We start from the raw sequence: 24,929 nt of genomic DNA, 5'->3' as shown, positions 1-24,929 counted from the left end.
TGTAACCTTCAGAATCAAACACACTGATTCTTTTGATGTAAAAATTAAAAATAAGATTGGCCGTAATAATTTTTTTTAGCATCATAATTTATGAAGCCACGGACCAGAAAAATAAGTAAAGTAAAACCAAATATATCAGTAGATATTGAACCAAATATGTCAATAGACATTGAGCAAAACATAAATATGTCAGTAGACATTGACCCAAATTTGTCGGAAGACATTGATTTAAATATATCGACGCCAAACAATAAATCAAATTCAGGGTCGGTTGAAGATAAAGGGCACGCTTTATCAAATCATAAATTTTTGACAGAGAATCTCACTGATACGCTGGAGAATAAGAATGCTACTCATCAAACAATTCCTGGCATTGTCAAAAAAAATGTCTATTTTGTGCTAGATCATAGGCAAACATAAATAAGAGAGCGCAATCAAAGAAAATGGAGTATTGGGATGATTGTGGAACATGGGATTCCAAAACAGCATCCATCAAAACTACATATTATGTACGAAAAGTTGACGGCACTCTTCAGTCATGTGTCAAAAAGAATGGCCTTTATTGCAAAGAAATAATAAAAAGAATTTATTTCTTTAGAACCTCAACCAGACGTTTCTAATTTATTTGTGCTAAAGCGTTACTACGCATCCCCGAAAAGGGATAAGCAATACCAGAAGAGAATAAGTTGGTTCGAGAAAATGCCTGGTCATTCAAATGACACAATATCTAAAGCAGTTGCCGAATATATTGGCTCTGTTGCAAAAATTTATGTGTTGTGGCGGAAAGGATGTGAAGACATCAAGCAATGTTATAACATCTACTGATGGGGAACTGGTGATTCCCAAAACAAGTGTTTGCGCCAGAAAGCATGGCCAGAGGAAACGCATAAGGTCGGCAAAAACACACCCAGTTAAGAAGCAAAAGCTTCATTAGTACGAGAAAATGGATGTGACAAATACAACTCCTGCACCCTTCAACACAGTCAGTGAATGTTGTATATATGTTTATATGTAAATAATAATAAATGAAAAATCTCATGACAAAAGGAAAATATACAAATTTAGAAAATTCATAAATGATATTCGCAAATTTTAACACGAAAATGATTTGGGTAAAATTCAATGCTTATCTTTATTAGTATACTTTAAAATTCAACGAAAATGTGTTCTTTTTTTGGTTTTGTTTTATACCTATTCCAAATTGGTAAGGCGCTCCAGATGAGACTAACAAAAATAAAATAAAAATTATTAAACACAAGTTACTTCAATATCTAAATTAAAAATTACAAATTGATAAAACAAAGAAAATCCGAAGAAATAGTTTGGTCCTTTAAAATTGAAAAAAAATGAAATTGAAAAAAAAAAAAAAAAAAAATACAACAACAATCATTTTGGAACTTAGGTCAACTTTAAGCACGTACATAACGCAAAAACCACAATAAAATTATTATGCAATTATTCCGCTATTTTTTTACAAGGCGTTACTGGTGACACTTCAATAGTCGAAAGAGTAATCTTGGGAACCAAGGTTATAGCGGTAATCAAAAGAATGTATTCCAGGGACAAAGACCAGACATGGAAAACAGACATACACAACAAAGAACATAAAGTAACTAAAATCATACATACAAAGTAACAAAATTAAATGAGCAACTCGGACTCCACTAAAAACTAGGAGCATGGACCAGGTGCACCGATAGGGTAAGCGTCCTCTGCTTTTCTAGAAACACACGCCGAGTTGCTCATAAAAAGTCAAGTCCGGGGGAGACAAACGAAGAAAGGAAAACTATGACCCGTTGAATAAATCAGTTTTCATGGTGCTGATGGATACACCATAACGATCCACGAGTTCATGATGACGACCATAAAACTTCTGTAGTGATTACTTCGATCTTGTAGCAACATAACCCTGTTCCAGAAGCCTATTCGTTATAGTTCTAGCGCGATACAAAAAGTCTGCGTAGTTTCGGCAAGCTCTGGCATAACGTATGAGTTGTGATATGAACACTCCATACGCAGGAGCCAAAGGGATGTTGCCACAGATGAAAGGAAAGTTGACCATTCTGAATGAAATGTTATTACGTTTGTCGTAAAGTTTGGTCAATAGTTTTCCTTTACCATCGAAATCTAAGTGTAGGTCAAGATATGAGGCTGACTTCACAGTGTCTGTAGTATCCTTTATCTCAAATTCTTTTGGGTAGATGCGATTCGAAACACGTGCCGCAAAATTTTTGAACTCGTCTACTTCATTTTAAACGAAACAAAAATAAATTAAAAAAAAAACAAACAAACAAAAACAAAAAACAAAAAACAAAAAACAAACACAACAATCATTTTGGAACTTTGGTTAACTTTAAGCACGTGTATTACACACAAACCACAATAAAATATAGCATTGGAAATTTTGATATATACAGATAGATAACTTTACTATTAAAGTCACAAAATTTATTTAGCTCAAACAATCAAAACCTCTTCATTCTTTTGTCACTAACTTTTGTATTTTAAACCTTACATGGCAAATTCATATCAACTATGCATGTACAAAAGTTTTTTTTTTTAATATAACTTCTTACAATCTTCTCCATTTTCAGTTCTCATATTAAAAAAAATACTTTTTTTCATCTTTTTTATTATTCAAACAGCAAATAAATATAGTCTATTTCCTCTTGTCGGTATTGTTTTAGTTTCCTGTCGCTAATTCAATGTTTCTTGTCGCTAATTCAAGTTTCTTGTCGCTAAATCAATTTCTTGTCGCTTCTTGACGCTTCTTGTTGGCAATTAATGAGACCCTTAGAAAGGGCCAAAACTAAGAATTCATCCGAGAACACATGATAGATTAAGCATTTTATATTCATTTGCCTATACATTTTCATTTATATATATTCATGGCTGAACGATATCCATTTAACATTTAATGCTATTGTAGATCTACTTTTGAAGTAAAATTAGTTACAGCATTTCTTTCTTGTTTGTAATTTTTTTCGTTCCTCATTATTTACTCGAAAATAGTTTTGATTTTTTGATGCAACCGGAAATGGAAAAAAAAAACGGAAAGGCGGACTTTTTGAAGTAGGGACAACAACAAAGCAATGAGCAACGAAAATGTGGACGATTATTTTAGTATTAGTGACATATTGTCAACACAAGAGAGACTTCCTTGCAAAGTAGAACTTCCAATTTATCGATTAGGCAAGTTATAACGTTAACGGGGGGTTGAATGAAAATATTTGCTTCACAAGTGCAATATTTTTTATTTATATCTAAGAAGCAAGCAAAATCATTATTTTTATTTGAAAAAAAACTGCCCTGTTAAATACCGGGGGAGCTTTTTTTTTCAATGAATGAGTGACTTGAAGAAAAAAGATGTTTTTTTCTAAAATCCCAACCCCATACTCCCTTTTCCCATTGTTTTCAAAATGGTTGATAACTTTATAGCATTTCGCAATACTTCACATTTTTAACCCTTAAGAGCATCTCTAGCAACATCCTTTTCAATTTTGGCCGGTCATATCAATCTGAACTGATACCGGGAAAATTACAGTTCTCCACGGATTGTGGGAAAATTTTACACATCATGTGACGTAAACAAAATTCAGACGCAACTGACTGCAAGACAGTGATTGCCTTTCCTATCTTAGAAAAGCTATGGTTCGATTTGGATAATACAATCGGAGTTATATTTTTTTTCAAGGCGGGTTAGGTTCTTGACAACAGCAACAGTGGAACAATGGAGATACACGTACGTACATCCACGATCATGTGTTTCCTGCAGTTTTTAAAAACATCACAATCACTTCTTTAAATTTAAGTAGAAAATAGAAAAAGATTTGGAAACTACCAGATGAATATATTTTTACGGACACATGATCTTAACCTATATTTTTTTATTTGTTTGATTGAAGGAAATGATGAATTTTCTCCATAAGGACAGTCACTTTTTGTTACATGTACTTCCAGGACATGACTTTTTTTTTGTTGGTATATTGGGGAACCTTAAGAGAAATTTAGAAAGTACACATAATAACCTTAGAGTTCACACCGCTTCACAGTGCTTGCTATCACTGTAATTAAAAAGGGACACAATTTATGGTCCTTGGTACTTAGCTAGAAATTTTATTACTTGAAAAAAGAATCAAGTTTGTTGAAAATTTATATATATGAAAAATAAAATTTTTTTAAAGATAAATTTATTTAGACCACAAAGGACGCAGGTCAACATGATTTAAAAGAGTAATCAAGAGAACGAGGTTATAGCATTAATCAAAAGAATGTAATCCAGGGACAAAGACCAGACATGGAAAACAGACATACACAACAAAGAACTTAAAGTACATGTAACTAAAATCATACATACAAAGTAACAAAAGCAAATGAGCAACTTGGACTCCACTAAAAATGAGTTGCTCATAAAAAGTCAAGTCTGGAGTAGACAAACAAGGAAAGGAAAACACTGACCCGTTGAATAAATCAGTTTTCATGGCACAGATGGATACATCATAATGATCCACGAGTTCATGATGACGACCATAAAACTTCTGTAGTGATGACTTCTGTCTTGTAACAACATAGGGATTACATGTACATGAGCATAGAACATGTATGATAAAGTCCTTGATATAAATAAAACACCTGTTTCTGGAGTAATACTTTATTATTTTTCATATGAAAAGTGACTAATGGTTTTAGATCCTCACATTCTTCATGTTACCACTGGTTCCATCTGTTAGGTAGGATACATGCCCTGAGACATTGAAATAGTTATCAACATGATGTTCTAACAAAGTAACATTAAGAATTTGTTGTCACGGTATGAATTCCAAGGAAGAATATTTCTCATAATTAATTTTTCATTTTACAAAAATGTAATAATGTTCATAAATACTCTGCTGACACCAGAATGATTGTCTTTCATAGCTCTTACAGTTGAATGTTTTACACATGTATGTTGTTATAAAATACATGTAGGAGTTTGTTTTAAACTCATTAAATGTCTTAAGTTATCAACATATTTGTAGTCATGAAAGTCATTGCATTGAATGTTCAATACATTTTGACATGTTGTTTCAGATCATTTGTCTCAATTCAAGAATGAGTGTATTTGTTTATTTTTCAATCCTTTGCATTTCAATGTGTAATATTTCTATTGGTGCCCCAATCTCCTCTTTCATAAGTGTTTTAAACAATTTATATATGTATATGAAAAAAAAAATGCCTGCCTGCCTGGTCAGTTTCAGAAGCTAACATTCTTTTAAATATGGCCTAGTCAGTACATGTAAACAAAACAGAAAAAAACGTAAGCTTGATGGACATGACTGAGTTTTTGAAAACGACAAAAGATAGAAATACATGTACATGTACACTACTGTCAACCAAAATTTTAATTTCTCCACTCTCCACAGTGGAATCCACAAACGTAAAAACTAGGATAAAATTGTTCCATTTCATTACTTTTCAATATTTTTTTCTGTCCATAACTGAAAATGTTACTGCTAGAATCATTAAATATACAAATGTACCTTGGTATAAAGACAGGAGTAGTTACTGTGTGACTCCACTCATAATATCTCTACTGTAGAGAGTAGAGAAATTAAAATTTGTGTTGACAGTAGTGTATGTACTGGTGATCAAAGAGTAGATTTCCATTTTCAAGACAGAAACAATTCTAGCCAGTCTGCTCACCAAAATTTTATTCCTCAGTGCAAATTGATGCATGATACATGTAGGTCATTTTTGAAAGCAAAATACATTGTAGCAGTGATCTGTTAGATGTTTTGTCTTAAATTTTGGGCATGAACTACGAGTAGTTTCACAGTAAAGTTGTACATGTACATATACATACAAAATTAACTAAACATATATCAAACTCAAGCAAAGTTTTAAAGCAGCAACAGATTGTGTCATATCCTACATTGTTGCCCTTCATCAGTGTTTTCCATTTGTCATTTAAGGCGGGTTTGCTGACCACCTTTTTTCTGGTTCGTCCACTTTATCTTCCAACAAGCCTTATATGTAACAAGGTGGTTGGTAAATTTTTGACAATTCTAGATTTATTCTGTTCACACCATCATATTTCATAATTTAATTGCACCTCCCTATTTGTTTTCATTGACAAAGATGGCCAACTGCCAAAGTTTATGTTTTCCTTCATCAAATGAGGAAAATGTAATGTTGAAGATGATAAAATACAGAAAATTCTAACTGATTGTAATGAGGAATGTTGAAAAAAGCTGTCTAAACAGGGAATCTGACATGCCAGTGAGAACAAATACAGACAAGACTTGGTTAATTGTCACTGAGAAGGAATACTTCTGTTCAGTCTGCCAGAAATATAACACCAAGGCAAGGAGTAGATTGGAGATTTCGGTTAAAAAGCTATGTATTCACAGGAGGAAAGAGTCTTGAAAAAGCCATTTTAAAGGGACAAAGTGATACAACAAACCTCAAGGCTAAAGTATACATTACAGTACATTGTACATTTTTATCCCCCACAGAGCTTAGTAGGGGTCATGGAAATGCCAGGCATCCATCCGTCTGTGTGTCCATCCATCCATCCATGTTTTCCACATTTTTTTGTAATGCTTTCACCAAATAAGTTTGTTTTTGGTATGTTGCCTTATTATGAAGAGTTACAGATTAAGTTTGACTTTGGTAATGGTTGAATGATTTTTACATAAGTTATGGGCCATGGACTTAGAAAAATTGCAGTGAATTTAGTTTTCCACACTTTTTTTGTAATGCTTTTACCATTTGATTTTATCTTTTGTATGTAGTCTAACTATGAGAAGCTACAGATTAAGTTTGAATTTGGTTATGGTTGAGTGATTTTTATGGAAGTTATGGGCTTAGAAAATTGCAGTGAATTTGGTTTTCCACACTTTTTTTTGTAATGCTTTTACTAATTGATTTTATGCAATGTATTTTGTATGTAGTCTTACAATGAGAAGTTACAGATTAAATTTGACGTTTGTTGCTGTTGATTGATTTTTATGCAAGTTATGTACATGTACATTGTAGTTTGTACTACATGGACACTACTGTCAACACAAATTCTAATTTCTCCACTCTCCACAGTGGAAATATTTTTAGTGGAATCACAGTGTCTTCACTCTCCACAGTGGAGTCACCATTTCCAACATTGTCTGTAATTGAATTCTCCTGTCTTTATGCCAAGATATATTTTATGGTTCTAGTAGTTTAATAACATTTCTGTAAAGGGTAGAAAAAAATATTGAAAACTATTGAAATTTGGCAATTTTATCGTGGTTACTACTTTGGTGGAGTCACAGTGGAGGACATGAGTGACTCCACTGTGAAGAGTGGAGAAATTAAAATTTTGGTTGATAGTAGTGTACATGTACATAATACATTTGTACATGTACAAAATTACAAATGTACATGTATGTTTTATAAAGGTTTTTCTATGGAACATGTACATTTATTGCATTTCACCATATCTGTTCCTTTCCAAAAAGGTTAATTAATTCAAAAAATTTTTATCTTATTATTTTAGGTTACCTTGACAGTAGTTCTACAGGTGATGATTTACAACCAGGGACCAAGTTAGAGTTTCCTCTCTGGATGGCTAGAGCTTTGTGTAGTAGAAAGCGTCATATTATTAGTGTAGAAATGCCAAGACAATATAGAGAAGGCTATCGAGAGATATTAACTGCAGATGCAAATGTTGTTGATTTACATAAACTTGGCCCATACTACTATAGTTATGGCTCACAGCTGTTGAAATTTGAACTTCCAGAATCAGCTGATGTTGCTAAAAGTTTGATAAAGGTAAGGTAATTTATACTCACGTACAATGTATTTAATAAACAGTCCAGCATCAATTTCACAAAATGTCTTAAGTGTGAAATTGATCCTAAATTATGACATCACATTACTGTTTTCTGTTGTGACATCATTACTTATGGTCAACTCTACACTTATGACTTTTTGTGAAATTGATGCCTGGATTGCATTGATTCCATTGTAAATTACAAAGTTCAAAGTTTAAGATTTATTAGAATCAAATCATTGGCCTGCTAAGGACACAATAACAATACAACCATATATGATTCAATAACAATACATTGTATTTGACATAAAAATTACACAATTGTGTTCTGTACATGAGTATGTTTATAAAGTATGATAAACTATGCTGTAGATAATGTATTATTACATGTATATAGATAGCAGCGTTTTATCCAATGTTCCCAGTGAAATAAATTTCGATAATTCACACTGTGAAATAAATTTGGTAATTTAACTCTCAAACTTTCTCCCACCAAAACGTCACAACTTTGATCTTAATCCGCCTTCAGAAAATTTGAAATTTATGTTGAAAATATATATTTATTATGTAGCAACGAATAATTGAGGAAATCTATATACATATAATACATAGGATAATCAATTGCTTATCGTGAATAACCAAAATATGATCACTCATGCCAAGAATGCAGTAAGATTTAACTCCTGGGTGGAACAAGTTCCGCACACTTGTTAAATCTAGGCGTTGTTCGGCACTGGTGATCATATTTTGGTTATTCACTCCTTCCAATTACTTATCCAATTAATAATTGGACTTTGTCATGGGGTGATATGATTTTGAATTTTTCATGAACATACCAAAAACATGTACATGTACATGTATGTGTATACATGTAGTACAGGTACTCAGGTAGGCTTACTTACTTCACTGTATAGTCAGATTGTTAATCTCATTGAACCATTTTTTCCAAGTACATGTACATGTATGTCTGCAGATTCTTTATTTGCTAAACTAATGCTAAAAATAGAACTACGTGTACATAAATTTGAAAGTTTTTTTTGTGTTCTTTGCAGTGCTTTCAAACAAGAATGAGAAAAATCATGGACTCATCTCAGAATGCTTATAATGAAGACACATCCAGACTAACACAAAAACTTGATGAAACAGAAAAGGCTTTATTTAAAGCAGGTCAAATAGGACTGAATGATTTCCAAAGATGGGAAACTAGACAAACTGAAAAATTGACAACATCAGAAATGGTCAGGAGTCATAGAAAGAGAAAGAGGGCCTTGATAGATGATTCTTGATTGTGTGTGGACAAACCGAACATTTTTTTAAAAGGAATTTAGGAATTTCAATGCTGTAAATTCAGATTTAAGTGTGTGCTATTATTTACATTGCCGGATCCAGAGGTCTCTAATAAGTTGGAACTCCTCTTTTGTTTTGAAGATTAGTGGATATCTGCATTTTTGGGCAATATTTGTCAAATATTAGTCTGGAACCCTCTTTACAGAATACATGTATATGTATGAACCTGTTACATGTACATGTTTATAGGATTGGTTACTGTGAAAGTACATGTACTTTAATTCATGGATACCAGTTTTCATGGATAAGGGAAGGTACACAAGTTCATGGATTCTCAAATTCGTGGTTTTGATGTTTTCAGTTTACACATTGATGGTATTCTCCTTTTTGATGGGAACCAAATTTCATGGTTTTGCCTACTCATGAAAACCATGAAAATTTATACCCCACAAACAATAGTACTTTCACAGTACTACATGTATATAGTGACATGTAAATGCAGTTTTTGCAATTTTTTTGTTTTGAGAAATTAGTACATGTATATGGTTACAAGTTTTAATTGTATTGCAATTACATTTGTAGTTACATGTAAATGTATCATCTGGAAGTAAATCTCACTATCCAATTTTTGCAATACTTGAGAAAATCAGGTTTAACAGACTTTGTTAATGTAACTTTTTACTGACTTGATCTAATGGGTGAGCTGTTGCATTGTCAGTTCATTAGACAGACAACTTGGAAATTGGCTAACTGTTGAGAATTGCTTCTGTTTTTATGAGGCCTTAAAGAATACCCATGTTTCCCTATCCCTCCTTACTCTAATATTTTGTGCCTACCCCATAATTTTTTTTTGCAATTTTTTGACAATTACTATTTAAGTCAGAATGTTTCTCCAAAAGAAATTAGTCAAAAACTTTCAATAAAAAAATTTTGCCTAACTACCAAACATTTCAGTTTGTTTCTTTAATGGCACCACCTGAGGATGATGCAGGTCTAGTACATTTAGCTTCTGGGCTAGGTACATATATGTCTGTCATGTTGCCTTGAATTGACATTTTTTCATCCCGCTGGGGTTGTTGTCTCTTTGACATTCTCACTACATGTACAGAAATGTACATTTATGTTAATTCTTGTTATATTACCTTATGGGTACCTATTTTGTGTAATCTGTAACCAAAAAAATTACTGAACCAATATTATTCAAACATTGTAAAGTGTTTATACATGTACATGTAACTACAGTGAAGAAATGCACCTGTTAAGTTATTATGGAGAATTTTAGTACTTTATTTTCCTCATTTTATGCTTGTTTAACTTTGTCATATTGCGCCACTTTTAAGTTACGGATAATACATGTACCTACTTCGTGTTATCTGTAACTCAAATAAGTTCTGAATCAATATTATTCAAAATTTACACAGTGCTTAACTAAGAAATAAGTCATGGGTTTATGGTATTATGCTCATTCATACATGGGCCGAGTTTTTAATATTAGCATTAGCTCGCATAAGGACATTAAGGGCAACCCATGTGTGAATGAGTTTCTCCCATTCTTAGCCATGATTGAAAATGCACGTGACTTTTAACGACTGAGTGGTCATTAGATTTCTGCCAGTTTTTTCGCCCGTTTACATTTCCTAGTTTCCTACAGGTTTCATAGGATAAACGATTCTCCTTCAACCAATTTTTGATTTTAATTATATCTCAACTCTCTCTGGTAAAATTAAGATTTTATCATGCTCCCTTAAGCTCGCATGTTGAAAATCTTAATTTTAGCGGCTATAAAAGCAAGTGGTACGTTTCTCCCACTTTTTAAATGGAAGATAGTTTACTTGGATGACCTTGTCTTTTCTATTAATGTAAAAGTACTGTAAAAGCTTGTCTTAGAATATCTATATACTAGTAGGTGAAAGAATAATAAATTTTTATGCATATTTTGGACAATGCTATGTTGATGTAGTTGTTTTAGCTCTAACAAGTTATACTACATTACGAAGAATTTACATGTAACAGTCTTTGCACCACGAACTGTTCTTTTATAAGAATCAAATTTACTCAAAGCACTAGCGGGTAATCTTTTTGCCTTAGGGTAAGATTTAATGTAATCTAGCTGTGACAAGTTTTTTTTATGGATATTTCTAGGTAGAAAATATTTAATGTATGAAACAAGTACAATAAAATTCAAGGGGTATGAAATAGAATCTCTTTTTCGTAGTACTACAATGGTGTCAGATTGCAGTCCTGAACAGTCTACTTATATTTAGAAACAAACTTGGATAATGCTAGAATTACACTAAGCAAGACTTTGCCGATTTAATTGTCATGTAATACAAGTCCCTTATCCATGTCTATGTATTGTTTTGTAAGACATAATTTTTTTATCATTTTGGAACGACTGAGGTTGTGTTTTGAGGAATGGGTAAAAATGAATCTATATTCCAATTTGCACGGGCTTGTGTATTTGAAAATGAGACATGAGCTATATACATAAAGGTACATTATTTATATATATATATATATATATATATATATATATATATATATATATATATATATATATATATATATATATATAGCCAAGTATGCACTTGATCATAACTTGGGACACCTTAGTTTTCAGGTAATGTGTAATTTATACTCTGATACTTTTTACCTCATATTTTATTTCAAGAAAAGGTGTAAGTGTCTATTGACCAATTTTTTTACTTTAAAAGAGGAGGAAAATACGAAATGTAAATATATTTAAAAAAAAAAAACAAAAAAAAACAAAAAAAGTTGTAACCGGAAGGAATAATCAAGGGAACCAAGGTTATAGCGGTAATCAAAAGAATGGTATCCAGGGACAAAGACCAGACATGGAAAACCAACATACATAAAGAACATAAAGTAACTAAAATCATACATACAAAGTAACAAAAGCAAATGAGCAACTCGGACTCCACTAAAAACTGGGAGCATGGACCAAGTGCACCGGTAGGGTAAGTGTCCTCTGCTTTTCTAGAAACACCCTACGAGTTGCTCATAAAAAGTCAAGTCCGACAGAGGAAAGGACAACTTTGACACATCGAACAAATCAGTTTTCATGGCGCAAATGGATACACCGTAATGATCCACGAGTTCATGATGACGACCATAAAACTTTTGTAGTGATGACCTCAATATTGTAGCAACATACATGTAACCCTGCTCCAGTAGTTTATTTGTTAGAATTCTAGCTTGATACAAAAAGTCTGCGTAGACTTCGCAAGTTCTGTCATAACATATGAGTTGTAATATGAATACTCCATACACAGGTGCTGAAAGGATGTTGCCACAGTTGAAAGGAAAGTTGACAATTTTGTATGAAAAGTCATCACGTTTGTCGTAAAGTTTGGTCAATAGTTTTCCTTTACCATCGATTTCTAAGTGTAGGTCAAGATATGAGGCTGACCTCACAGTGTCTGTAGTATCTTTTATCTCAAGTTCTTTGGGCTAAATGCGATGTATCAAATCCCCAAAATTAGGATTGTTTAAAGATAAAACGTCATCTATATGGCGGAAACTGAGATTAAAGGATCTAGCCAAACGATATTCTTTCTTTCGGATCAGACCACCTATAAAGTCAGCCTCATAAGAGTGAAGGAATAGGTCAGCAAGTAGAGGAGCACAATTTGTTCCCATTGGAATGCTGACCGTTTGTTGAAAAACGCGTCCACCACACTGGACAAATATGTTGTCGATTAAAAATTCCAGCATTTGGAAGTATATCGATTCTTTCGAAATTGTGTGCTAAAATAATAGACACACGAGAGTAAAAAAGTTGGACATTAGGACGAGCTAACATTACTGTCAAAGGTATCCCAAAACATCATCATATACAGGTACAGCGAAATTGTTGCCACTATATACTCAAGTAACATAAAAATAAACTGAAGGTGAAAACGATTCAAGACGTACAAAGACCAGATATTCCTGACTAGGAACAGGAGCAAAAATGCGGTGGGATTAAAGTACTTGGGCGTTGTCACATCCTCTCTTTAATTAAACACACATTAAAATCAGTTTAAAAAGGTTTGAGTCACTTGAAACAACGGAAATAAAGAAATAGAATATACATTACAAAAATGTACAAACTTAGGACTACTCGCAGTTAGCTGACATGCTAGCTCTTGACAAGTTTATATCGACAAAAAAGTGTCTCCATCGTATGTAAAATAAATCCCAATTCTTCCCATGCGGGGTTGAGAATCACGATACATCATAAGTCATACAATAAGGACACAATCCATTTCATGCCAAAAGCTGCTTTTAAATACATATGTCAAAAACTGACCAATTGATATGAATTCAAACCGGGCATTTATATGGGGCCAATATGGTTCAAACCAGGGCCAATACGGGCATCACAACTTCCGGTCAATCATACTGGTCTCGTCAGGCGTATTGGCCCTCGGGACCAATACGACTGCCTCGACCAATATGACAGACCTGAAATCCATAACAGGGCCAATATGAAATTAAATATTTATTAACATAGTTTATTAACCAACTACCCAGAATACGTTAAAATATGTCAAAAACTAACCAGTTGATATGAATTCAAAGCGGACATCTATACGGAGCCAATATGGACCAAACCATGACTTCCGGTCGTTTGACACCGCCAGCAGACGGACATTTCCAAGCAAACTAGAATGGAAACGAATAGTGAAAAATGCAGTAAACCAAAGACACAATTCCGATTGGAATAACAAAGTTTCTGATCATGACGATTTTTCTCGCTTTAAACAGATACACAATTCAATCTCAGTCGCTATAGTATGGTCTTACTTCTCAAACTGTATGGAACTGAATAATGTATTTTTCATCGCAAAACTGATCGCATATACACTCAAAAGACACTCAGCCTTGCAAATTATACAGCAGATTTGTTCATGACATAACGATTCGTGCATGCATAGATTGTACTAAATCTCCTTTACTCGACATTTGGTAGGATTACTTATCGAGAATCTTCCACTTGAACTCTATATAGAATTGAGTGAGTGCGATGACGAGTCACTGTAGTGCATTATGTTCGGAAAACAGACAGCCACAGTCTCAGAAAAAGTGAATTGAATTCCTTCCAACGATCGTGTTATACCCACATTGTAAGGGCCACTGCAGCCTAAGATAAAGAACTGCGTTCTTGTTGCGTCACGGTGTGACATTGTCAGCATTTCTTGGGGCTTTATTTGTTTGTTTGTTTGTTTTGTTTTTTCTTTTTTTACCCCTGTCAGTGTGCTTTCTATATATTCTTACTTCACCCAACCTCACAACACATATATGTGATATGTGTGTATACTATACTTTTTGTTGACTTTATTTTTGCATTTATAATATTACATACATACATGTAACTATTTTCTATATGTGTAGTTAACTTATGTGTAAATATATTCTATCTATGTTTACATAATCCCAATATTTGGGAAATAAAGAAATGAATGAATGAATGAATGATCACCAGTACTAAAAGCTGCAGAAACACAAACAAATCTTCCATTTTATACAAAAAGGATTAATGCAACTAAACCTACATGTTCTTGGTAAAAAAACAAAAACAACTTTTCAACAAATCATCTAGTTGAGTTGGTTAATAAAATTGTCAATAAATATGTAATTGCAATTTGGCCCTGTTATAGGTTTCGGTCAATCATATTGGCCTCAAACCTATAACAGGGCCAATATGAAATTACCAATTTATTGACATATAAAAAGACTGTATGCACGAATTAATAAAAATACCAATTAATGATTTGACAATGATATCATAACTATATCCCTTCCGAACGAGACTATTCAACGGTTTAGTTAACTTATTGGGCGAGTATAGAGCTTTCCGTGCTTTGTGTATAATATTACCGTAAAACAGATAGTGAGAGATACCCGCACGTAATAATCCTTTACAAGTACACCTGTATTCGAAATTAAATTCCTTGTATTTGTTAAAACAAACTTGTGAATGTTTTTATGAGCTTGTGATATTGAAAGCCTTGATGTAATTTTCTCGGTTACATAGATTTCTTTCGTTAGAATTCGAAAAATTGCGACAAATACGAGCAAATCGAACCAATTTTGATAGGTAAATACCATATCTTAATGACAAGGGGTCGTCACCATCTAAAAACGTTTAATCGACAATTTGGAATGAAAAATACATACGGACATACTTTATTATCAATATTTGCTTTATTCAAAGTCATTTCTATAGGATATATATCTTAAGTATTTTTTGATCGTAAATTTTGATCGACAACATATTTGTCCAGTGTGGTGGATGCGTTTTACAACCAACGATCGGCATTCCAATAGGAACAAATTGTGCTCCTCTACTTTCTGAGCTATTCCTTCACTCTTATGAGGCTGAATTTATACCTGATCTGATCCGGAAAAAAGAACATTGTTTAGTTAGATTCTTTAATCTTAGTTTCCGCTATATAGATGGGGTATTTTATTTAAACAATTCCAGTTTCGGGGATTTCTACCCCCAAAGTACTTGAGATAAAAGATAATACAGACACTGTGAAGTCAGCCTCATATCTTGACCTACATGTAGATTGATGGTAAAGGATAATTATCGGCCAAACTTTACGACAAACGTGATGACCTTTCATTCAGAATTGTCAATTTTCCTTTCATCTGTGGCAACATTCCTTTAGCACCTCCTTATGGAGTATTCATATCGCAACTCATATTTAGGCCAGAACTTGCCGTAACTACGCAGACTTTTTGTATCGCGTTAGACTTCTTACAACTAAGCTTCTGGAACAGGGTTATGTTGCTAAAAGATTGAAGTCATCGCTACAAAAGTTTATGGTCTTCATCATGAACTCGTGGATCGTTACGATGTATCCATCTGCACCATGAAAACTAATTTGTTCAACGTGTCATATTTTTTCCTTTCATCTTTCGTCTTCCCCGGACTTGACTTTTTATGAGCAACTCGGCGGGTGTTTCTAGAAAAGCAGGCAGAGGACGCTTACCCTACCGGTGCACCTGGTCCATGCTCCCTGTTTTATCAGGGACTTGTATCTTTTAACATGAATATAAATAAAGTGTTTTTTTTTTTAATTACAAATCTTAATATTTTTTGTGTTTGGAGAAATTGGTCGTATAATGTCCTAAGCAAAAATAGCGGTCATTTAATTCTAACTTGATTAGGTAAGTAATAAACTATTGATATTTGTGAATCGTCAGACTGGGGTCGTTTATTATTTCTTAAAATGTTAATGATTTGTTGTAAAATTACAACAAAAATGCCGAAATTCAAATTAGCTGACTAAGTCTTTCTGAAAAATCTTAACTAGACCATATTTGTTTGAACTATTCAAGTGTTTACTTTAGAAATTAAATGCAGATGTTAAAACATAAATACTTCATATGGTATTTATTCTTTTGAAGGCAAAGTGGTTTCAGAAGCAATGCTCAATAATTGGGAAAAGTCTCTTACCCTGGTTGTACGGACAAACCAAAATTAAAAACGTTTCCCCTGAGCAGACGTTTTTAATTAACTGTGGTAAGAAGCCAAACAGTTGCCGGTACAATTCAACAGTTCCACAAAGGAGATTCTTGAACTTTCACAAATGAAGGTGCATGCCTCATTGAGAATGGTTAGTTTGACTTATACATGTTTGTGATGAAAAGAATGCATTACACTATCTAGCAAACTTGATTAATGCATACATAATGTAATTGACAAATAAACTTATTTAAGGTAGATCAATCCTATTACTTGACGCACCATTTTCTGTCGTCTTGCAAAATCGTACAGAAGGAGCAAATTATTATTTTTTTTTTTAAGTTTTGTCATAAACCTATATATGGTAACAGTACAAACCATAATTTCAAAAGACTTCTTTCAAGGGGGAAATAATTGGCTTAAATAAGTTCTATAGAAATGTAATTGAAATTTTAGTATTTTTATACTACCAGAAAACATTAAGAAATTCAATTTTCATTTTAAATTATGAAATAATTAAAAATATAAAGTTTGTTTTATATCAAGTCACTAGCATGGTAGCTATATAGAAAAGCAACAATATAAACATCAACTAAATATTTAAAATTGTTCAAAACTTCTCTGAACTTAAAGCATACAAGTGGTAATTAATCCCTTCGATCAATGCTAATTGGTGGTAATAGGAATATTATAGGAGTACATGCATATGCATGTTTTTGCATTTCTAAAACTTATATAAATGTATTTTGTTGCCAAATTTGTTATAATCTTAAACGTTCAAATTTATAAATATTATCTGTTGACTAGGGCAAAATCTTGTTTGTCGTTTTAATAAACAATAATTTACTTGTTTTTTTTAGCTATTTTCAACCTGGAAATACACGTGGAACAATCAGAACTTTTTGTGTCGGACAATAAAAAACTATGAAACGTTTAAAAGGAATCAGGACAATTAGGAATAAACCGAAAAATTATACTTTACCATGGTAAAACGACACTGACTTGTGTAAGTCTCGTCACGCAACTCCATGGTTCCAGGAGAACGGGTCACAAACTACCATTCAAATGCATGGAATTTTGTCCATTACAGAAAGTTAAACTCGGTATTAAAAGAAAAACATCTTTTTATACAAAAATACATATAAAAATGACAAAAACTAAAAGTATCTATTTCTTCACGATGAAAGTGTTGAGAAAAAATAAAATGAAAAGAAGACTTTGCATCTGCTTCAGATACGTTATACATAAAATAATTCCGATAAGAAAAAAAATAAACTAGGATGAGGCTAAAAAACCCTATTGCGATAAAATAATACTTTTCCACTGGAGAGAGGGACAGCAGATATTAACATCAAAAGCAAAGACGGTGAAATAATTCACATGTATCAAAACAAAGTTAAGATGCCAATCAAAATTTCTAATCATTTTTGTAAGATATTCAGCAAGCAACTGTCATTGCGTAATATTTTTCCCGAGAAAATATATTTATTTAGAGAATCGAAAATTAAAGGAAAGATCGAATTTGTCTTACTTTTGATATGATAATACCGACTGCTGAAGAACAATATTATTTATCAGTTTAGTTTGATGCCCTATACGTGTCTATTCCTCAGATTAAAATTATCTGAAATAACATATATTTCTTAGTAAGAATTGGTCAATTGTATCTATATTTAGCATACACATATGTTTACCTACCAATGGCAATTCCGTATATTTCGTTGTTCTAGTAAACACGATATAGACAACTACTAAATGTAGTTGAGATCAGTACTAACCTCCATATTGTTCTTCAGCCAGAACAATTACAGAATAATTACATTGTCAGGGTTGTCCTGATCACGGATTGTACTAGCCTATAATTGTAATGGATCGTTCTGAATCTCGTTTTATTTGTCTTACCCTAGTTTGTATGTCAAACTTTGACTTTGTTTACCATAAATTGAAGAAAATGCGAATGATTAAAACAACTTCAATAATACTATCTTTATTGTCATTTTCAAATTTCTAACATAACCTGCCGCAAAAAAATGCATGTATACGAAATAATGCAATTATTCAGTTTAATATTTAGAAATTCAATATCATAATTTTAGGCTACAAGATAATGTAGAATAAATTTTTAATATATGGAAGCAAATAAAACAGTTTTAATTTATACTTCCTTTCATCCAAAATATTTGGATTTTCTATATCTATCATTATGGTTTCGATTAGTATTTATTGAAGATCTTGTAATACCGTGCATTGACGTTTTTTTTTCTGAATATAAAAGGGAAAAGTATCAGGGATATGCATTAACCGATTTACTATGACACTGGAAGCTTCGTGTATAGTCATTTTTTTATTCACGATAGTCATGGTTTCAACAAAAGTGAAGATCATCAAATCAAAAAGTGTACTAAATCCTGATTTTACGGACCAACGTATACTCGAAATTAACAACAAGTCATTTCCCATTAGAAATAGAATAACCTGCCTGGCAGCATGTCTTAGAGAACCAAACTGCATTTCGGTTCAGTTTAATACTATCACGACGGAGTGTATATTCTTCGAAAGAGATTTTACTAATGTTTATAATACTACAAGACAAACAGAGAATGGTTGGTCATACTACCACGTGATCAAAGGTATACACTAATGATGCAGGATTTTACCATATTTTTTAAAGAGTACTGAAACAAAATTGAAAAAATAAACAACAAATTAAAGTTAAGAAATTAAGTAGCTCTCCAGCGAAGAATCACGCAAAATGTGATACATTGTTGGAAAGCCTACAAATTTTTACTTTTGATATTTTGTTTAAAATGCTTCAGTAAACCAGTAAACAGAAATTAAAATTTGGTTTTTCGTATAACCCATGCTCATAGGAGATACAAATTGTATAGAATGCACTGTAGAATTCAAAATTAAGGGATATAACTCTGTAAATGACACTCAAATACAATAGAATCTATTGGATTTTTAATGTTGATTTTCTCTTAAGAACAGTTAGATTTGAATGAATAATTACACATTTCATAATATAGACCTATACAACAACTTAATTACAAAAATAAAAATATGTAGCCTTTTTTGAGGTGTATCACATTTTTCAGATTTTGCATGAATCTTACAAAGACAGCTACTTAATTGTATATTTTCAACCCGAGGATGTCTACAGAAATGTATTTTTTTAATTTTTAATACTCGATGTGATAATTTTAAGTTGCGATGGACCTGACATGGGTGTATACGTTGTATTCACACCAATATAATTGTAAATATGGTCTACAGTTTTCCCATTTAGAAATATTTCGGCATTTTTATGATTTTATCCCTTTTGTTATTCTCTCAAAATATTTAGTACTAGGCATACTCTTGAAGGTTCTTTGTTTTAATTCAGACGTCATGTAAAAAACCAAAAATAATCAGAAATTTGGTGAACGAAAGATTTGTCCAAGCTAAAGAGAAAAACCTACATCCTTTTATACTATAATTTTTTTATAAATACTTCCTCATTTGCTGTCACAGTTTTATATGGTTTGACCAAAATAATACTGCCAAACTATTTTTTTTCAAGACTGCCATGTACAAGTAGATAACATAAATTGTGGAACCTATGATGGAGTGTGGAATATCCTTTGTGGATGCTTTTGTTTCCATATTAATGAAACAGAAATGCGGTATCTTAATGCGTCCACAAGTTGCGCCCTGAATGGCGGAGAGCTGGCAAGAATAGACAGAGGATTAAAGCAGCAGTGCTTGGGAAACATACTTGATGGTAAATTGTCTATAAAGTGTTCTTAAATAATGATTTTTTTTCTCGGTAGAGTCAATACATGTATATTCAATTCAATATTTAATAATTCAAAGTATGTATATTCTTGAAAGCGTTAAAAAATCATTAATATAAAAACTGGAATAAAAATTAGTTTTGCCCGCGTTTTCCGGTTAACATTTATTTGTATTATTGTGTCCAACGTATTTACTACTTGTTAAGACGATAAATACCCCACAAAAACAAAAACAAAAACCAAACAGAAAACAACAAAAAAAAAAACAACAAAAAAACCCAGAAAAAAAACAAAAACAAAACAAAACAAAACAAAAAACAAAAACAAAAAAAAAAACAAAAGACAAAAACAAAACATAAAAAAGAATCTAAAAAAAAGAAAACCACGTCTATAAAAATTCTTCCTGTAATTGTCAGGCAATTTAATACATTTCAGCATATACTTCAGGATATATTTCCAATACGACGTACAGATATAGCAAAGGGTATATAAAAATTCAAGGGACACGAGAAAACTATACCTTACCTTGGTATTACGACAACGGCGATGTAATTACATACTTCAACTGGATGGAAGGACAGCCTGATGACCGCTTGGGACAAAATTGGTTAGTAATTCAAGCGAATAACGTGTACAACTATGCTTGGCGTGATCTGGTCGATTCCACAGATAGCTTTATCTGTGAAATTCATTGATTACCAAGAACAAATTTCACATAAAATTAATGTATTTATCTATTCAGATACATACGACTTAATTGATGGACAAATACTGTTGTAATAGTTTTTCTCCTTTGTCATATCTTTATTTCACATGACCTTTTATTGAAATAAATATATTTGCTTTTCTATATACCCCGCTCGGCGAGGTTTATAGAAAAGCAGAGGACGCTTACCCTAACGTTGCACCTGGTCCATGATCCCAGCTTTTAGTCCGAGCTGCTAATTTATTTTTGTTGCTTTGTACGTATTATTCTAGTTATTTTATGTTCTCTGTTGTGTCAGTCTGTTTTCCATGCCTGGTCTCAGTCAATACCTCTGTTCTTTATAAGTCAGCAAAGACGTCGTTGTTTATAACGAAACCTATTAGGTCTATGTACTGTATGTAACAGATATTTTATGCAAGTATATGTTCATGCTTGTTGTAGTTGCCTGTCTACATATAAATTACAAGAACTCTGGTGGGATGTGTTAACTAAAAATTTTTCGTCGGATATGTTTGTATACGTATATGAAGACCTCTATCAAGTGCTACTCGGGAGAATACCTGAAAATTTTAGTGACGATATAAACGTTGAAGAATTTTCAAAGCTTAATCAAGCACATATTGTTTAATGCGTCGCAGAGTATAATAGAGATTTGGTATGTGCCAATATATGAAATACCATCAGCAGCACACTTTTTTATTATAACATTGCCTACATTTGTCTTGTGTATTGTGAATATTTAATGTATATAATCTTTAACATGTTTGATTTGCATACATAATATGTATTGTTCTTACTTTATATTTATACAATATGTCATAATTTGTATCATTGAATATCTAAATAAGAAATTAAAGTTATGAATGAATACAGTTTTTATGTTCTCTGCTTTCTATGCCTAGTCTTTGTGGTGGACGTGTTGTGGACGTGTTTTTAACAAACGGTCGGCATTCCAATGGGAACAAATTGTGCTCCATTACTTGCTGACCTATTCCTTCAATCTCATGAGGCTGACTTTACAGCTGATCTGATCCGAAAGAAAGAATATCGTTTGGCTAGATCCTTTAATCTCAGTTTCCGCTATATAGATGACGTATTATCTTTACACAATCCTAATTTTGGGGATTTGATACATCTACCCCATCTGCCCCAAAGAACTTGAGATGAAGGATACTACAGACTCTGTGAAGTCACCCTCATATCTTTACCTACACTAAGAAATCGATGGTAAAGGAAAACTATTGAGCAAACTTTACGACAAACGTGATGACATTTCATTCAGAATTGTCAACTTTCCTTTCATCTGTGGCAACATCCCTTCAGCACCTGCGTATGGAGTGTTCATATTATAACTTATACGTAATGCAAGAGCTTACCGAAACTACACATACTTTTTGTATCGCACTTGAACTCTAACAAAGGCTTCTGGAACAGGGTTATGTTGTCATCACTACAGAAGTTTTATGGTCGTCATCATCGTGGATCGTTATGGTGTATCCATCTGCGCCATGAAACCTGATTTGTTCAACGTGTCATAGTTTTCCTTTCTTCTTTCGTCTCCCACGGACGACTTTTTATGAACAACTCGTAGAGTGTTTCTAGAAAAGCAGAGGACGCTTACCCTACCGGTTCACCTGGTCCATGTTCCCAGTTTTTAGTGGAGTCCGAGTTGCTCATTTGCTTTGGTTACTTTGTACGTATGATTTTAGTTACTTTATGTTCTTTGTATGTGTATGTCTGTTTTACATGTCTGGTCTCTGTCCCTTGATTACATTCTTTTGATTACCGCTATAACCGTGGTTTCCTTGATTACTCTTTGTCCTTGGATTACATTCTTTTGTTTTCCGCTTAAATCTTGGTTCCATTTATTACTTCTCTTACTCTTGCACCTTGCTCCCAGTTTTTAGTGGAGTCCGAGTTGCTCATTTACTTTTGTGACTTTGTATGTATGATTTTAGTTACTTTATGTTCTAAGTTGTGTATGTCTGTTTTCCATGTCTGGTCTTTGTCCCTGGATTACATTCTTTTCATTACCGCTATAACCTTGGTTCCCTTGATTACTCTTACTGTGTAGCACATTACATACTCCTAACGACAAATGGAAATACTGCAGATTCAAATTAAACAGTACAACTAAATTTTTGTATCATTGTAAAGAACCAAAACATAGGAATATTTCTTTTCTGAAATATATCGTTTATAAACAAACTAATTTTATAAATGAATCACTATATAAACATTTGAAATATATAAAAAAAAATACATTATATTTACTTGTGCTAATGATGCAATGCTAATCAACACATTTGCTTGATAATTATTGAATCGCATTGCTTTCTGACTGTTTTCATTAGTTAAACAGGAAAAAAAAAACAAGATTTGAAAAATTAATTTCATAAGGGGACTGAGCACCACCCTCCCAAAAAAAACGTCTGTGAGAATCATCGTTTACGATTAATTCTGGCACAAAAGGGTCAAAATCATTGAATTTTAGAGTTCAAGGTAAACCGATCTATTTTTTATGTGAAAAGAACCTAGATTTGATCTGTAATAAAAAAGAACATGATCAAAGGGTAATGAGAAGACAGGGAGAATGAAAACCTCAAATAAAATGCACAGAAACGAGAGTAAATGAGCAACTAGGACTTCATTAAAACTAGAAGCATAGACCAGGTGCAATGGTAAGGTAAGCGTCCTCTTAATATAGATATGACAACAGTGGTGGGGGGGAAGGAGTTAAGACCGATAGTCATAATTTTCATTAGACCACCAAAGGAAATGGCAGTTAAAGTAAAGTATGGGGATGTCATCGTCCGAAGACTTGGTTTTCATGTGACAACTCGAATATTTGTTTGTTGATCTTCATAAGATTTGACAAAAAGTATCAAGCCACCACGGAAATATTGATATTGGTATTGGAATTGCTTCCCCACAAGATAAAAAATGCCCTAAAGTTAAATGGAATTTAACTACATAACTTCAGTAAAAGCATATGAATGTTTATTTATTTGTTGCACAATACTCTATAAGATAAAGGTCAAACTGTGATAGATTTTTGCAAGTTAAGACTTTGGCCGTTTAGGAATGAGGGGCCAGAAATATACTTGTCTCTTTGACGTATTCACCATATCCATTCTCCATGTATTTTTCATGATTTTCTAACGATAAGAAAATGTTTATCTTTGAAATTGTACCACAAGGTGCCATTCCGAATAGGAATCATTTAAGGGTTGTTACTTGAACCAATGTGGAATGAAGGACCAAAAAGAGGGAAGAAACACATTTTTCCTGATGTCTCGATGAAACCTTGAGTAAAAGTTTGATTGAAATTCCTTCAGTAGGCCTTATAGAAACTGTATTCGACAATGAGAGTGCAATGAAAGTTGGGAACTGGAGATATATCAACACTTAAAGATTGGTTACATTATATTGAAGAAAAGTGCGGAGAAAATATTTCATACTACATGTATATATCAGGTCAGGAAGGGTTGTTTTATGACGGAACGAGTTCATTTATTATCTTGATACATGATATATTACAGATTTTCCTTAAATCCTTCCTCAACTAAAATTTCGACCAATCAAATCACACGAAATTGAAAATTTAGGAAAACACTCAAGGTTTTAAGGACAAATTCAATTTGAGATTTTTTTTTATGAAACCCAGGCCAGATGAATATAAAAATTACAAGAGGTACCAAGGGCCATGAAGAAAATTTCTTGTAGTCTTCTGATGTTGAAAGCGTTTTGATTGCTGAAGATCTGTACCAAACTGAAGGATAGAATCATATGTAAATGTAGCATATTTCGGTATGCTGTACATGCACGTATTCCGAAGAGTAGCATCTAATCAGCAGCATTATAACCAAATTCTTAGGAATTTCAAGATTT

The 24,929-nt window shown here is 32.7% G+C and overlaps 2 protein-coding genes across 2 annotated transcripts; both read left to right on the top strand.

Moving 5' to 3' along the window:
* Positions 1-3,027: 3,027 nt before the first annotated feature.
* LOC148617868 (DNA replication complex GINS protein PSF3-like) lies at positions 3,028-11,277 on the top strand. Its single transcript, XM_088585481.1, has 3 exons — positions 3,028-3,192; positions 7,514-7,788; positions 8,842-11,277. The coding sequence occupies exons 1-3, from the start codon at positions 3,093-3,095 to the stop codon at positions 9,073-9,075; spliced, it is 609 nt and encodes a 202-aa protein (XP_088441607.1). The 5' UTR covers positions 3,028-3,092; the 3' UTR covers positions 9,076-11,277.
* A 7,597-nt stretch (positions 11,278-18,874) lies between these two features.
* On the top strand, positions 18,875-21,056 carry LOC148617867 (uncharacterized). The gene is made up of 3 exons (XM_088581652.1): positions 18,875-19,186; positions 20,119-20,319; positions 20,768-21,056. The coding sequence occupies exons 1-3, from the start codon at positions 18,916-18,918 to the stop codon at positions 21,025-21,027; spliced, it is 732 nt and encodes a 243-aa protein (XP_088437778.1). The 5' UTR covers positions 18,875-18,915; the 3' UTR covers positions 21,028-21,056.
* Positions 21,057-24,929: the final 3,873 nt, after the last annotated feature.

This window comes from Perna viridis, chromosome 5 (assembly GCF_037379345.1).
Source record: "Perna viridis isolate PV_CMFRI_1.1 ecotype Kerala chromosome 5, ASM3737934v1, whole genome shotgun sequence".
Lineage (NCBI taxonomy): Eukaryota > Metazoa > Mollusca > Bivalvia > Mytilida > Mytilidae > Perna > Perna viridis.
This window is presented reverse-complemented; position numbering and strand designations above follow the sequence as displayed.

Bases quoted from the DNA above. Each gene is read 5' to 3' on its own strand.
- LOC148617867 (XM_088581652.1), top strand. From the start codon at position 18,916: ATGGTTTCAACAAAAGTGAAGATCATCAAATCAAAAAGTGTACTAAAT. The intron at 19,187-20,118 runs GTATACACTAAT...TTTTTTTTCAAG, and splicing joins ATACTACCACGTGATCAAAG to ACTGCCATGTACAAGTAGAT. The intron at 20,320-20,767 runs GTAAATTGTCTA...AATACATTTCAG, and splicing joins CTTGGGAAACATACTTGATG to CATATACTTCAGGATATATT.
- LOC148617868 (XM_088585481.1), top strand. From the start codon at position 3,093: ATGAGCAACGAAAATGTGGACGATTATTTTAGTATTAGTGACATATTG. The intron at 3,193-7,513 runs GCAAGTTATAAC...TTATTATTTTAG, and splicing joins ACTTCCAATTTATCGATTAG to GTTACCTTGACAGTAGTTCT. The intron at 7,789-8,841 runs GTAAGGTAATTT...TGTTCTTTGCAG, and splicing joins TTGCTAAAAGTTTGATAAAG to TGCTTTCAAACAAGAATGAG.